Source organism: Cryptomeria japonica, chromosome 2, assembly GCF_030272615.1.
Source record: "Cryptomeria japonica chromosome 2, Sugi_1.0, whole genome shotgun sequence".
In the NCBI taxonomy this organism is placed as follows: domain Eukaryota; kingdom Viridiplantae; phylum Streptophyta; class Pinopsida; order Cupressales; family Cupressaceae; genus Cryptomeria; species Cryptomeria japonica.
Genome location: NC_081406.1, coordinates 241,155,453 through 241,173,074, shown reverse-complemented (window position 1 = coordinate 241,173,074; position 17,622 = coordinate 241,155,453). Strand labels below are relative to the sequence as shown.

General features: G+C 32.3%; 1 protein-coding gene across 1 annotated transcript in view; it reads right to left on the bottom strand.

Annotated features, from left to right (window-relative positions):
* Positions 1–16,421, bottom strand: part of LOC131063271 (uncharacterized) — a 29,828-nt gene extending 13,407 nt beyond the window's left edge. Inside the window, exons 1-2 of the mRNA XM_059214102.1 lie at positions 13,670–16,421; positions 13,456–13,523 (exon numbers count right to left, since the gene is read on the bottom strand). Coding sequence (XP_059070085.1) covers positions 13,456–13,523; positions 13,670–15,987 — 2,386 coding nt within the window. The 5' untranslated portion in view covers positions 15,988–16,421. The remainder of the gene's footprint in view (positions 1–13,455; positions 13,524–13,669) is intronic.
* Between the last annotated feature and the right edge of the window lie 1,201 nt (positions 16,422–17,622).

The following is a 17,622-nucleotide window of genomic DNA, read 5'->3' as shown; positions in this document are numbered from 1 at the left end:
AACACTCAATGAGTGGTGGCAAGTTGCCTCCCACAAAGGTAGCATGATGTGTCAAAAATGAGTCGACACCTCTCTAACAACTCCTAATCAACTTAACATCTTGGCATGGACAAGTGCCAAGCATAAATGCATGACTAAGTAGGATTAATAAGCCTAAGTGTAAACAATGCACTAATACACCCCTTAAGCATAGCTTAGGTAGGCATAAAGGAAATGGATCCCGACTACTAGCCTATTGAGGTACCCATGTACAATGAAAGCTCTCATAAATGGAGGAAGATAGAAAACCTAGTGGGAAAAACTATCCTTCAAAAAAGAGATAAGAAGAGAAGACCATGAAGCCCCCCCTTAAGGTAGAATCTGTTACAAAGAAGCCAATGTTTGTATCGGGTACTAATGTCGATAAATCACTCACTACAACAAATTAAATATTAGGCATGGAGACACCTGCTTTGAGCATCGATTGAATACTAGACTATTGTTTGTGTTTTACATCAATTATTTAGTTCATTCTTCATGACCTTTTTAGTTCCTGCCAAAGGAATACACATTATTATTTGAAGTACATCATTGATTGCTAAAATAGAATAGATACATCATTTAGTGGTCAAATAGTTGCATATTTATTTTTGATACGTTGTTATAATTATTTGGTCGACTAACCAAATGGTGATGTTCTGCATCCTTGTTGTGCACGCCTTAAAAAAAAACAACACAACCAACTCCATGTGATGTTTTGTAGTGGCTTATGCTCATTGTGCTCCATGTGAATCGAGCGATCTTTTCATACAATGCAATCCAAACATATCATCATATCACTATTTTTAATTTTTTTTGGTTATCAATTATGTTGGCATTTCCATATTGAGATAGTATTAGTATTGTAGACACCTAAAATTGTCCAGTCTAATTAAATAAATATTTTATTTATTTAATTATCTAAGCCTAATTCTTCTATTAATTAAATAAATCTTTATTTATTTAATTAATTCATTTATCCTCTTCTAGCCTTATTTCTCATTTAAATAAATACATTTATTTATTTAAATTATCCTTTTCCTAAATTAAATAAATATCTTATTTATTTAATTAATTCATTAACCTTTTCTACTTATGACACATGTCATTCATCTCTTAATTCATACACTACCTACCCCTTTCATTATTTTATTATTTCTTTACCTACCCTCTAATCCTAGCCGACCTCCTTTTTTACACCTCTCAATCTTATCCCTCCATTTCATATTGTGTCTTCTATTTAAGAAGATGCTTCCTTCATTATCAAACCCTAATCACTGATCCTAATCGACAATCTTGAAGACTTGGCTACACTACGATCCTACTTGCAACCACATTCCGTTCTTTGTTGAGCTCTTGTGCACATAAAAATCTGAGAGCAAATATATCAAGCAAGATCAATGGAGATAGGAAGAATGGAGATCAAAACCCTATTGGACATGTGATGGTATAATCTTTGTGATTTCATGTGATTTGCATTGTCTTAGGTAATCTTCATATGTTATGATGGATCTTTGTTGATTGTTAGGCTAGGGTTTTGTGGTTGGATTCATTTAGCCTTTCAATATTGTTATTATTGTTATCCATTTTCACCATATACAAGTATAACTTGTGATTCATTAATCTATGGGCACAATAGCACTATTACGTAAGGCTTTCCTTTAAGCCTGACAACACCTTCCTAGTCTATTTTAATATTAGGTGGAAACACTTCTAATATTTTATGTTGATTATAAGAGTTTTGAATATAGTTTTAAATGATTTATAATTAGAAAATATTTGTTGGTATATATTTTTTATTTGGTGGTTGTTTATTTTTAAAGAATAATCTTGGATTTTTAGTCTTTAAAAATCATGTTCTTGAATTCTTTTTTAAGATAACATTTATTTATTTTAATTTTAAAATTTAATTTAAAATTAACAAAAATTAAAAATAAATAATTATATGTTCTTTTGAAAGAAAATATAAAACTTCACCTAATATAAAAGAAAAAATAAGTTTGCAGAATAGATAGCATTAATTTTCACAACAAAATGATATCAAAGTTTAAAATCATATTAAATATTTCATTATTTAGTAATTCATGGTTAAGTGTTATAAGAATTGCAAAACTACACTCTTAGAATACCAAAATTTAGAATCATATTAAATTTTCCATTATTTAATAGTTCATGGTTAAATGTTTTAAGGATTGCAAAACTACATTCTTAGAATAACGAAGGATGCATCTTTTTCTAAAGAGAAGTACTTAATAGTTTTCTATATGTAGATATTAAAAAATGTAAAATGTTGCAACATCATATCTAAGGTAATAGATTTTTGTACATGTAACCAAAAACTATCATCTTAAAAAGATACCAAAATAATCAAAGTTATTATTATTATCTAAAGTACATATACATGTAAGTATAAAACAAGTTGAATCATTTTTAGGATAAGTATAAAGAAAGACAAGATTAATATGACTTGAGAATAAAGTTTATACTAGGAATAAAGTGGGTTTTGATTATCCAAGAAAATATTGAAAGTAAAATTTTTAATTATGGTTTATTTAATTTTTTTGAAAAAGTGGGTGTAATAAGATAAGATTAGATGTTTTTTCATATATAAAGTTATTTTATGTTATATTTATATTGAATGATTAGTCTCTTCAATTCTTCTACACTAAATGGTAAATAAGTAATTATCTAAATTTTAACTAGAAATCTTGCACCTAATTTTATAAATATGATAGAATTAGATTTTATTTTTTCAAAAACAACGATCAGAGTGATTCCAAGGAAAGATATTTTACAAATAGGATTTAAAATAAATTTGTCGATAAAATTCCAAAAACCCTAAGAGTTACTCTAAAGACAAAGTGGAGAGCTTATTCATTAAAATAGTATCTTTATGATTTTATAAGAACAAAATTCTTCTAATTATGATGGTTGGGTTGTAAAATTGACTATCTAGTCTAGATATTAAATAATTTGTTTTGTACTTATCCATTTAAAATTACATTTTAAATAAAAAATGCGTTTAATTTTAAAAATCATAGCATAAATTAGATACATATACAAATAAATTCTTATAAAAAATTTGAGAACTTATCCAAAATTATTCTTTTATAAAACACAATTTTCTTAATTTTTTTATTATATTATATGACAAAAATACTTAAATCAATTGTATAACTATCAAACTTATAGAATATAATGTAAGAGTTTGAGATGAATTTAGTGAAAAAAATGGAAGGAAACCTTACCGTTGTCCCAACCTGACATAGAGTGGTTCGAACTCATCGTCATGATATTGCCTTGGTCCGGGAGAGAATATTGGCTATAATGATATTGCTTTGGTGCGAGGAAGAATATTTATTTACTATAATGGAAGAAGCTCTTTTAATTTCGAATTTTGAGAACGTCATCACTTTTGCTCAGCGTTGGCCATGCATATCATTTGCTTCTTCCGCAGGCTTCCAATATTCTGCTCCCGGGTCCCAGCCGTTGTACCATTTTGTTTTAAAGAAAAAATAAAAATTGCGGGAAAGAAACTTTAACGTTAGAGATGTACAAGCGTATCGAGGTGCTCTCGATCTTCAATTTACAAGGACAGCATTTTACGTTAGAAAAGATTCTAGATCAGTTCTAGTACGTTAATTTACAGAGATATGATAATATAGTTATTGACATTTTTTAGACGATTTTATTGTGTTTCTTATGGCTTTTTTTGTGCATGTGAATGTTTTTCAAACATTAGGGATGTTACCATTCACAATGGCATTCAAGGTGATCGTGCAACATTTATGGATATAGAAGTTATTCCTCCTACACCAGAGAGAACGAGTGAACCACATCCTTGATTAAGAATCCTTCCTCTTCTTAGAGTTTTTAGTGTGTATATTGTAGTTTTAGCTTTGCCATCCTAGAAAGAACAACAAGGCAAACACCCAACACCATTTGGACCTCCCGTTTCTTCACCTTTAGAGGTTCCTTTCGTTCCTCCTTTGGTTTCTACAGAAAAGGAATAGATATTGAGTGATACCTAATCTCCTTCTACATTAGTCTAAATTGTAACCAACAAAATTACAGGGTGAGAGAATATCGTAGAAGATGTGATACTATGGTTTGTGAGCTTGCTCTAAGAAGTGAGTCCTCCCCTAAGTACTTGAATGTTGATATGGCCCCATCTTCTCAACCTCCCTTACCTTCACCCACTACTAAAGATGATCCTTACCTTACCAAACCTAGTCAAAGTATTAAGTTGCCAATTTCAAGGGATGCTTGTTCTCTTTCTTCTATTGCACCACCTATGGTGATAAATTGGGATGATGATTATAATGGCATGGTTGAAATTATAGAGAATGATTATTAGTTGTCCTTGATGTTTTCTAAAGCATTGACTCTAGATCCTAGTGCCACACATATTTATTTTTCTTTAGATAGTGGTCCATCTTTGGAACTAGATATAGCTATTGGAGAATACAGTGGTTATGGGCAGAAGGATGGCCAAGAAGAATAACCTTGTTATACAAAAGATCATGGTGGGACTTAAGTTAAGAGGAGGAAACAAAATCCTTAGCTTCAAATGAGTTTGAGGTCCTCCAAGAAAGGGGAAAAGGTGCAAATTAATGATTTGAATTTAGCCATATGGGCTAGAAGGTATTTTTTGGTGGTGGCAAGCATTCTCGCTCGCTTATAGATTAGGATAGGTTTTGTTACTATAACTGGCAACAATAATCTTTAGATTTGACATCCCTATTAGAGTGTTGATGTGACTATCTTTTTTCATACTATTTTATATATGGGAGTGGATCCCATGTCCAGAACTTCTTATAGATCAAAAAAATAAATTAAATCATTATTATAATGTAATTAATATTAAATTCTTATTATATTACAATATTGCAATTAATATTTACAAAAGAAAAAATATTTTAGTCCCAAATTATATTATTATATTTCTATTAAACCTTGACAAAAGAAAAAATCTATTAAGACTGCATTATTATTATATCATCATATCACTACATTTTGAATTTATATTCTCATTCTTATCTTTATTCTAAGAAAAAATGGATTTTATGTAAGAACACTTTCAATCCCCCATAATTAATAATATTATATCTAATCTATTATTATACTATTATTTTAACCAAATTTATTATTATTATTATTATTATTATTATTATTATTATTATTATTATTATTATTTTATTTTATAAAAGTGGATGAGACCACTAAAATTATATTAAATCTTTAGTTTTTTTTTTACAGGTGTCTGGTTCAAAGAGCACTGAAGGGAAAGAACCAGTAAGAAAACCCTTTAGTATTGCTCAAAAGAACATAAGCCTATCTACCCATTACAAAAAACCCATAGGCATTCCAAATAAACCCCCCAGATACATCGCCAACCACATTAGATATAAAGGAAGCTGTGAGAACTAGTCTAGAAGAGATCATCTCAAAATGAAGCCAAAGATGTCCAACAAAATTCAGTGCCATCACCCGAAGAGCCAACCTGTCTATACACCACAAGAGTCCAAAGCTCTGAAGAAAACAAAACTCAAAGCAAGAATAGAACCAAGAATAAATGATCCTTCCGACACAAATATGGTGAGCAAACATAAACTAATCCAGATAAGAAGCAAAGAAGGATAATGAAGACCCTCAGGAAGCAGGATGAGACTGATCCAAAGGATAATCCCAAAGCAAAAGCCAAAGAAGTAACAACAGAATAAGAAACCCTCTGCAACACCACATTAATTGCTCTTTCCAATTCCTCAGAAAAAGCCACCATCCATCGATTTTGACAAGAACTCTCCATAGAAAACAGAGCATTTTGTTAGAAAGGAAAACAAAAAAAAGATAGAATGAATGTCATAACTGCACGCCATCAAGATTTTAACATAGAATGAGATCATCGGATCATAATTATCTTCCCATCATAAGAAACTGCGAGCAAGAAGCTGATAAAGCAATGGTGAAGCCAACTCATGCCTCACAATATCCCCACTCATTAAAATACAACTCCCTAAATCGCAGATCAACCACAGTTCCAGTAAAAACAAAGAAAGGACCAATTGCTAAGATATGAAACCCCATGGAAAGGCATCAAACAACCGACCACAAAGAAAAATAATTATAAAAAAACAAAGGATATAACAGTTATTATTATTATTATTATTTCAATCCCCAAATTAAAAATATTAAATTGAGATAATTAATTGCATGATGAGTTAGACATGAGCTAAACTTAGAGTTCCATAGACACCTACCTGACATTCTTGTCTTTATGGCATCTATACTATGCCCGATTTCCCATTTTCTTATAAAATTCCACGCTTTTTCGTATAATGCGTAGAGAGATAATATAGACATATTCCACAAGTTGGGCCCATAGAAAGAGGCCAGTTCATGCCACTCAAATTTCTTTACAAGTGGGATTTTCATCGAAGCTTATTTGCATTTGGCTGATCTGAAAAGTTCAAGTTTAGCTTCGTAAGTTATCACTCACATTCCGTTTTGGCAAGCAATGTATCTAACCGTTGCAGCTCTATGGGTTCAACCCTGGCCGGGACGTACAAAGAAAGAAAGCTAATATTCCTATGTTTTCACTTAAAATTCTTTATCTTATTTACAATCAAAAAAAAGTTAAATCTTTATTGGTTAAGTTTTTAATAATTTAAAAACATTCTAAATGTTTATAATATGATAGTAGCATTTCAATATATAATAATATATTATTGTGTTAAGGAGTTTTAATTGTATCATATTAGTTTCAGATATTTTATGATAAATTCAACTATTTCATGTTAGTTTTAGAAGTGATGATTAATTTTCCTACATGTATATGACAGTTTTATTCATGTCTAAGAAGATAAAATAAATAATCAATTGTTTGTATTTATATAAATTATTTGGTTCCTTTTTCTTGAGCTTATTCATATATATCTTTTGAGGAAGCATACTATTTGTTTATTTATTTAGTAATTAATGGTTAAGTGTTCTAAAGATTTTAAAATTACATTCTTATAAGAAAAAGAGAAGAATAACATATCTTCTTCTAAAAAGAAGTGGAGAGTAGCTTTCTATACATAGTTAAAAAATCATATTTATAAGGTAGGAGATTTTTATAAATAGAAAAAAAAATTATCATGAAAAATAGTTAGGATAACAAATATCAAATTAATAGTTCATTCTAGACCATGAGAACATGTCTCCAAGGTCTTCTATTTTCAAAGAAAGGGAATTGCATTTATTTACTTTTTAGATTAATTTAGCAAGACATGTTTTCTTATACTACATGGACGAACATAAGTTAATTTTTTTTTCTTTTATTCACATATGTATTATAGATATTTAGAAAAAAATTAGACTACATTAAAGAGAAAATAAATGTAGGATTAAATAGATTAACATAATTATATTCATAAAATAATATACAAACTAAATGGTTAGTAGAAGATTGGTGTATCTTGTAAGGGGCTATAATAAGAAACATCTTAATAATTGTTTTGCATGTCTTGGGATTGGTTGGGGAGAGGAGATGCAGTATCTTACTTCTTAATAATTTTGATGTTGTGATGAGAAAAACATAAGAATTCAAGAAAATATAGACTCAAAAATATTAAAATAAAAAATATATGAAAAAAATATACATTCACATGTAAGTCTAGAAGAGGTTGAATTATTTTCAAAATAAGTATAAAGAAACACATGATTAACATGACAATGAGACTAAACTTTATGTTTGAAATAAGGTTGGTTTTACTTATCCAAGAAAAGTTGCAAGTAAAATTGTTATGATTCATTTGAATTAAAAAAAAAGAAGATGTAATAATATAAAATAAAACATTCTTTCATATATAAAGTTATTGTATGTTATATTCATGTTGAATGATTAGTCTCTTCTATCCTTCTACACTAAGTGGTTAGAAATGAATTTTCTAAATAATTTTAACTAGAAATCTTCCACCTAATTTTATAATGAAGATAGATTAGGATTTTCTTTTTTGAAAAGCAATGATAATATTCATTCTAAAGATAGATGTTTTAGAAGTGGGATGAAATAAAGTTTCCTTAAAAAAGAATAAAAATATAAGAATCTTTAAAGACAAAGTGGAGTACTTATTCTTCAAACTAATATACCCTTAAGAAATTATAGAACTAAAATTAGATACATATATAGATATAATCTTCTAATTTTTTAATTATTTTATCTAGAATAATTATTTTATATAAGGGAAGAGTATGAGTAATGGATATAGTTCTAATAGTGGGTGGCTTTTTGTTAGCCTAACCTACCAATTACTAATTTTAAAGGAGTCAGAAAAATGATAATTAAAAGCTCATTAATAAATTTCACATGTATGAATAGTAGACAATTTTTTAGCTTTTTTGACCATAATTGGCCCATTTGTGTACAACTATTGGGACATTTGTGCACAACTATTTGGGCATTTGTCCACTAGTACTAGCTATTTGGAGTTGATGGTTATTGGAACATCTATAATTAAGTATCGAGTGACACTTTGAAATGTGTACTTTTTGACCCTTGTGTGCATAACTAATCCCACAACATGCATCATTACTATCAAAAGCCGAAAACTTAGTTATATGCAGTTAAGTCGCATACGAAGACAAACAAAACAAAATCATTGAAAACTAATATACGATTTAAGAGTTCTAAGTACGCAAAGTTAGTTATATCCAATATTGATACATTTCTCCCTAACGCAATATTCTTAAAAAAAAAATTATATTATATCACAAAAATATTTAAATCAATTGTTTAACCATCAAACTTAAACAATATAAAGTAAAGAGATCGAGATGAATATAGTAACGAATGGAACGAAACCTTACCGTTGTACGAAGCTAACATAGAGTGGTTCGAACTCACGGTCATGATTTTGCTTTGGTGCGAGGAAGAATAATTGCCTATATTAATTTCGAATTTTGAGAACGTCATCACTTTTTCTCTACGTTGGCCATGCTCATCATTTCTTCTTCCGCGGGCTTCGAATATTCTATTCCGGGGTCCCAGCCATTGTACTATTTTGTTTTAAATAATTTTAAAATATAAAAAATGTGGGCAAAAAACTAACGATCGTATCAAGTCGCTTTCGATCTTCAGTTCACAAGAACATTTACTGCCATTCAAAGGTTTTCTGTATTTTTCCTTTTAATTCTTCTCCCTAAGAATATGGTCTCATCCTTGCCCTCTATACGTAATTAAAATTTCGATATTTAGATAATGGCGTCATAGTTACTTTGGAAGTTTGTCTTGAGGAAGTCGAGTTTCCAAACATCTTTCCCAATGATCAAGCCTTATAGATAGTTTGAAATATTATAATGGATTTAAAAAAATATATACAAAATTGTTTAATTGATCAGTTCTAGTATCTTTATGAGAGTATGAAGCAATTTATGGAGATATGATAATATAGTTATTGAAATTTTTTAGGCAAGTCTATCGTACATATTATGATCTTTTTTGCGCATGTCAATGTTTTAAAACATTAGGGATGTTACCATTGACAAATGGCATTCAAGGTGATCCTAGGACATCTATGGATATAGAGTTTCATGATTGTATATTAATGTTCTACCTCTGCCATCCTAAAAAGAAGAATGAGGCAAACACCCAACACCATCTGAATCTCCTTCTATTTCTTGAACTTTAGAGTTTCCTTCTATTCCTCCTTTTTCTTCTAGCTTGAAAAAGAATAGATGTTGAGAAATACCTAATCTCCTTCTATATTACTCTAAATTGTAACTAACAAAATTATAGGGTGAGAGAATGACGTAGAAGATGTCGCACTATGGTTTGTGAGCTTGCTGCAAGAAGTGAGTCCTCTTCTAAGTATCTAAATGTTGATATAACCCCACCTTCTCAACCTCCCTTACCCTCATGCACTGCTAAAGATGATCCTTACCTTACCAAACCTAGCCAAAATATTAAGTTGTCAATTTCAAGGGATGCTTATCTCATTCTTCTATTACACTTCCTATGGTGATAAATTTGGACGATGATTTGAATGAGATGGTTGAAATTATAGAGAATGATTATGAGTTGTCCTTGATGTTTTCTAAAGCATTAAATTTATCTCCTAGTGCCACAATTATTAATATTTCTTTAGATAATGGTCCATGCTTGGAATTGGATATAGATCATTATACTATACTAGTGCCACAAATATTAATTTTTCTTTAGACAATAGTTCCAACTAAGATGCTTCTTTAGCAACTTACTCATAATATCTTTACGATGAACGAGATTGAGAGACAAGAAATTTTCTATAGATTGGATGGTAAGTATAATACCTTGTTGTTTTTGTGTATTTTCTTACATGTAATGCGAGTCATGTGATGTGTTTCTTGGCTTGTATTTTGTTTGTTAGGTTCTCTTTGGATGAACCTCGATGCTCCATTAGCACAAGGATACAAAGGGACCAACCCTATTATGATATTCTTATGTTTGTATCTTAATTATTTTTTATGTTATATATATGTTTTATTGTAAATGTGGTTTTGTTGTAAACATACTTTTGTGTTCTCTTTTGTGATGATGCAAAGAGTTGAGGCATTTTTGGTATCTTCCATGTTGGCCCAAAAGCCTCGTGTTTCTTCTTATGTGCTCTTATTCTTTATACTCATAGTTTCATTATATATGAGGGATGAGGTACATTCAAAATAATCATATTGATATACGTTATTTATCTTATATATGCATACTAACTCAAGATGTTTGGTTCCCTAATGTACTCTTACACAATCTTGTTTTTATGTGGCACTATCTGGATTTTCTTAAGTTGGGGTTATTTCATTGTTTCCACATGCTTGACTTTAAATTTATAGCACCTTAAATGAAATTACTCCAGGTTGGTGTGCTTAGTTGATTCAAGGTGAGAGTACAATTCCTCAATGCGTTCTAATTTGTACATACACCATGAGATTGTTTGTACACTTTGACCACACAACACAATTCTTTTTGGTACCAAAACACCCTTTGTTTCATTTTATCAAGATTACTCAACAAATAGAGAGTTTTTATTGGCCTTGTCATCTCTATTAGCATGAAAATTACCTAACATAACACAACTTGCTAGCTAGTGAGTCGTTCACTTTTTTATGAGCCACCTAGCATAACACAACATTCAAGCCTTGTGAATTCTTGTGGACATGGATCCTACTAAGTATCCAAAAATATTACTAGTCCTACATGCCATGCTTAGTGTGTTTGTAACATGACTAGATGAGTATGAATATGAGGATTTTATTAGTCTTAGAAGTCACCCCTCTTTACAAATATGGCTCCTAGTGAGAGTTTATAGATCTTAGTAGTCCTAGATACCATGTACCTTGCGTAGTGCGTGCTCCAGGTGTGTTACCAATATTTATCATAATGACCATTTTGTTCTTGCATTTTACCTAAGTGATATTGTAGATTGATGAGATCCTAAGTCTTGGCAATTATTGCCTTCCACGTTCGGAGTTATCTTGTTTCTTCATTGTCTTGATGAAAGAATCTTTGGCTTCTCTGTAACTTATCAAGGTAAGAGGATAAGTTCTTATTCTCACTAAAGTGGGCGCTAAATTTAGTATTATAAATTGTATACCTTTACAATTCCACACTACGTTTGGACCCACTTTGGTAGATGTTCCTAGTTTACAATAGATTATGCTTAGTTTTAGGACAATTTTGTAAACTTTGTGTATTCCCCTATTCATTAAAATTTTCATGGATCAATTTGCCAAAACTAGGGTGTTGGGTGCCCTTGTCTAGGCAATTTGAGCTCAACTTTCAACTTAGAATGAAAGTCATCTTTGTAAATAGCATAAATTTACCTTTCATTGTTGGTCTTCCCTAAAAAATAGATTCAAAAAGGTGTAAATTGCATGTAAATACTACTTTGTCTCTCATATCAATGGTATGTGTAGGATCACGATGGACCAAAACAGCCCCTTAAGTGGCAATGAAATTTTAGAAAAAGAAAGTTATGCAACTTGATGTGAAAATTTGAATATCTTTGAACATTATTTCAAAAATATGTAAGAATATAATTTGTAGAAAGTAGAATTTAGTTTCTAAGCTACTAGTTGTTTTCTAAAAAGAAAAATTTATTTGAAGAAAATTTAAAATTTTAATGCAGTAGTACTAAAATTTCCGGAAAATGATAAGAAGTAGATGTATGTTTGACCACCCTAACTATAATCAAATCATAATATTTTTTTATAAGATTTTAAATATAATTAGTAGACTCATGTCTAGATGTGACACATATTTCTTTGTAATTTTTTAAAAGTAAATAATTAATTATGAATTTTTTACTACAACTTTTTGGGAAATATAAAAAATTGTGTGTTTGACCACCTTAACTTGGTCAAAAATTTATGAAATTAATTTTTTTTTAATCCTATAGTATGTAAAGAATAGAATGTGATGCATCTTTTGGATTCAAAAAATGTGATGCCATTTAAAAGTCATAGATGCTTTTCAATCAGCGTATTGATCAGGACTTTAGTCATAATTCAACTAGAAAATGAATAGTAATTATTTCTTAAAATCAAAATAAGTTAAAATTTATATTGTTGGAAAGCTGAGAATGCCCTTAAAAAACCTTTTTCATTTTATCAATTTCGGCTAAAAAAAAGTCGTTAGACACTAGGGCGAAGTCTGGAAAAATAAGGAAAACTCAAAAACACATTTTTTGTGTTGACTTTCCAAACTTGGCATGTCCTAGCCAAATCCCAAAGCAATCTTGAGCAAAAAATGGAGGGAAAAAATTATGTATTTTCAAATCGGATATCTATTAAGAAAAAAAATTAAAAAAATATATTTTAGTAAAATGGGCGTAATTTTTGTGTTTCGTATTGAAATTTTGATTATTTATAAGCGTTGGAAAGGTGAGTCAAAGTTCTGCGATATGGAATAGGTAGTGTTTCTATATTTTAAAAACAATTAAAAAATTATAATTAATTTAAATTGTTGCTTCATTTTTAAAACATCAAAAGCTCACAACTTTTTCATATGAATTCCTTTCATGAATTTTTTGTAACAATCATCTTAAAATACTTGTAACACTAAATAAATAATTAACAATAGAAAATTTAGAAATTTTACTGAATTTAATAAATTTTGGTAAACCATGTTAATAAATTTTATGTAATTACAAACTGAAACATAATACTTAAACATAATTACATAGTTATACACAAAAGAATAGAGAAAAATAAAAATAACAGAAACAGAGAAGAACGTAGAACGTATGCCATAGCATACAAGACTAATTTTTTATTAATTCTGGGAGATCACTGATGCATACAAGACAGATTACAATACCTCTATATATAAAAGATTTGAGATCACCGATGCAGGAGATCACATGCAAGACTAATTGTCTAACAAACAGTTTTTATGCATGGTAGGAGATCAAATATTAAACTAACTGTCTAACAGCTTATACATGCGTGGACAGCAATTAGAGGGAATGAGAGAACTGCTTGTATTTATCAAACTGTCCGTTTTATTAGAAAACGTGACTTAGATTAACAGACTGTAAACGTAGGAGAAATTATTCCTTCCAACAACAATGCTATGCAAAATTAATTCGTGCTTCTTTAACTACAAGAAAACTTTCGTGTTAAACATGATAACCATCACGGGTTTTCCAGGATTTCCACGTACCTTGCCTGAAGATGTTTCTTCATTTCTTCATTTTCCCAGCGTATTTCATTCCACCATTCCTTATCTCCTCTGATCTGTCTCAGAGAGTTGAGTTTATCAAAACCCAATGGCAGTGCTTTAACTTTCATGCAGCGAAACATAGCCAAAGCCTGCAACATAGGGAGAGCCCCTTCTTCGACAGAAGTACACAGCCTCTCCACAGAAGGTAACGTCCACAGTTTGAGCTTGCGCAGATTTGGAAAGCAGCCTTTCCTTGCAAAATCTTCTCCCAACTCCTTGAGCTGAAGGCATTTCTCAACCTCTATTTCCTTCAAACATGATAACCCGCCTAACCCTAATCCGGAAAGAGTGAGCAGTATTTGTGAAGAGTTCAGCTTTATGTACTTGAGATTTTTTAATCCTGAGAATAAATCAGGGGTTTCCTCAATGTCACAGTCATACAGGTGGAGCCTCTCCAGGTTGTGCATGGCCAGCATGTCAGTGGGTAAATGTGTTTGACGGACTTCAGGTCTCCAAAGTAGCCAAAGTTCTTGAAGCTCCACAAGGTTGCCCACTGTTCTCTCCTTAATTGGGGATTTTAGGGTTAGGCGCAAACGCTTCAGACGATGGAGTTTGCATACGTCTTGCAAGGAAGCCTCCCTTAATTCTCCTCCTTTTCTCTCCTCCTCTGAATATGCAAATGTTGTCGATTGCCACATGTCAAGCTCTTCCAAACCAGTGAGCTTTGAAATTTCGCATGAAACAAACTCCAAATCATAACAGTGGGCTAACTTAAGAATTTGGAGACTTTTCAACTTGTTTATCATGGACGGAATACTCTTAAGAGGGGAGAAAGACAGATCTAAGACCTGCACTGTACTCAGCTCAAATATTTGACGAGGGATTACCTTAATCTGGGTATTTGAAAGCTGCAGATAGAGGAGATGCTTCATTCTGTCGATGGACTTTGGCAAGGATTTGATGGGCGTGTTGCTGAGATCAAGCACCTTTAACATATTCAGCTTCTCCAGAAAGCCCTCTGGAACCTCCTCAACTGTGTTCCAGCTCAAAAACAGAGTCAACAAGTTCGCGCAATCAAAAGTTTCAGGCAGGAATCTGATACGGTTATGCATCAGAGATATCCTCACCGATGTTGCGCTTGCAGACTTTGGAAACTCCGTTAGACTCTGACCTGCACGGAACAGGGTATTCTGGTCGATCTCAGCGATGTGTACCGCCATATCTCTGAGCACATCGTGGATTTTCACTTCACAAATTTCAAGGCCGCTTTCCTCTTTAACCTCAATCTCAACCAAACATCGGCTCGCCAAGGTCTTGAGAAAACCGTGGCGCCCGTCCTCTCTGCTTTTCACCAGGCCCTCTGCCAACCACAATTCTATCAATTGATCCGCATCGATTGCCTCGTCTTCTCTGTAAGCGGCCAAGTACAGGAAACAAAGCTTGAGCTCATCTGTTTGCAGAGCATCGTAGCTGTGCTTCAGCGGATTGAATAAGTCCCTCAGAATCTCTTGATGAATGCGATAAAACAGGGGATCAATCGCCTTTAGCTGATTCAGAATATATTTCCATTCAGACGCTCTACTGTCTTGAAGCTGCGGCATTGTCCGAGCAAGCGTCTTAATGGCCAGAGGATGCCCTTTACACTCCTTTGCAATACTTCTCGCAAAGTGCTCTATCTCGATATCCATATTCTGATCCTTGCCAGCTACAAAGGCTCCTCTGCAGAAAAGCTCCCAACCTTCTTCGTCCGACAGATGTTTCATTCCAATCATCCTGTCTGCTTTCATGCCCTTGCACACCTCTTTATCCCTGGAAGTCAGTACCACTTCTGTTTTATTATCAGAAAGAGAAATTCCCAAATTGGAAACATCTATACTTTTCCACACATCGTCCAAAATGAGCAGCAGTCGCCTCTCCTTGAAAACCGAATGCAGCATCCCTGCGGCCTCGTCAATGCTGCAACCGGATTGCCAAGGCAATTCAATTCTCTCACAAATGCGCCTCTGCAGAGCAGATATATCCGAGTCTCCGGACACAGTAACCCAAATCACTGGCTTAAAGAATTTGACTACTTTCTCATTGTTGTTGATTTGCTTGAGCACAGCCGTCTTTCCAACGCCAGGCATTCCATAGACACCAACGACACGAACAGAGTTATCTTCCAGCAGCCATGTCTGGAGCTCCAACAGCTTCTCGTGAACGAATTTTCCGACCAATTCGCTATCCGTGGGATGCACCAGCGTCACGAGAGGCTCTCCCAGCTCCCCATTCTTGGGAAAATCTAAATCTTTCATCTTCAGAAGATCATCTATCTCCGCTAGAGATTTACGGGTTTTTCGACTGGATTTTGGGATAAGGATACAGTGAGGGCAGCACCAACACAAGCGACGCTGCTTATTTTGTTCGTACTGGCCAAACACCTCTTGAGCAGATTTGAGGATTCGTTCTTGTGTGTTAAGCCAATTCCTCACGGCTGGCAAAGGCTCTCAAGCTTGCCTCTTTAACCGACTGTTGATATCATTGACTATGCCCTTCACACGATCTATCTGCTGGTGGAGACGTTCGGAATCATCACCCAAACTGGTTAGGTGCTTAATCTCTTCAAAAGCTGGTTTCCAGAGGGTGTTTATAATCCCACTCCCTATTCCACTAAGGAACTCCATCAGCCAAACGCAAACAGACTCCTAGCGATAAAGAAATGATGAATACGTACCAAATCTCGATTAGTGTGAAAACACTGACCTCACAAAAGCACTCGATAAGTGCACGGTTTTATAAGTGGTCTCTCTATCTCTCTTCGTATTGGTGAAGATATCTCGAGGATGCCGTGCTGCGCTGGTCTAAAGATGGCCCAGCTCTTTCTTCCTTTAACACTATTTCCACAGACGCCTGACATTCTTGTCTCTGTGGCATCTATACTATGCCCGATTTTCCATTTTCTCGTGACATTCTATGCTATTTCGTAGAATGCGTAGACAGATAATCTAAACATATTCCACAAGTTGGGCCCATAGAAAGAGGCCAGTTCATGCCACTCAGATTTCTTTGCAAGCGGGATTTTCATCGAAGCTAATTTGCGTTTGGCTGCTCTGAAAAGTATAAGTTTACCTTGGTAAGTTATCACTCACATTCCGATTTGGCAAGCAACGTTTCCAATCGTTACAGTTCCATGGGTCCGACCCTGGCTGGGACTTGAGAGAGAAAGAAAGTTATTCCTTATGTTTTACTTAAAATTTTATATCTTATTTACAATAAAAAACCTAAATCTTTATTGGTTATTTTTTTTTTTAAATATTAAATTGCATGGTCTTTAATAATAATAATCTAAAAACATTCTACTTTCAATAATAATAATATATAATTATGTTAAATAGTTATAATTGTATCATAGTAGTTTTAGATATTTCATGATAGACTCAATTGTATCATATTAGTTTTAGAGGTGATAGATTATTTTTCCTACATGTATATAATAGTTTTATTCATGTCTAAGAAGATAAAATAAATAAATAGTTGTTTGTATTTATCTTAATTGTTTGGTTCCTCCTTCTTGAACTTATTCATATATATCTTTTGAGGAATCATAATAATTGTTTCTTTAGTTAGTAATTAATGGTTAAGTGTTCTAAAGATTTCAAAATTACATTCTTATGAGAACAAAGTGAAGAATACATCTTCTTCTAAAAGGAAGTGGAGAGTAGCTTTGTATACATATATGAAAAAGATGTAAAATGTTGCAAAATCATATTTAGAAGGTTGTAGATTTTTATAAGTAGAACAAGAAATTATCATGAAAAATAGTTAGGGTAACACATATCAAATTAAGAGTTCATTCTAAACCATGATAACACATCACCATGACTTTTGTAGAAGGTCTTATATTGCCAAAGAAAAGGGATTGCATTTATTTATTTTTTAGATTAATTTAG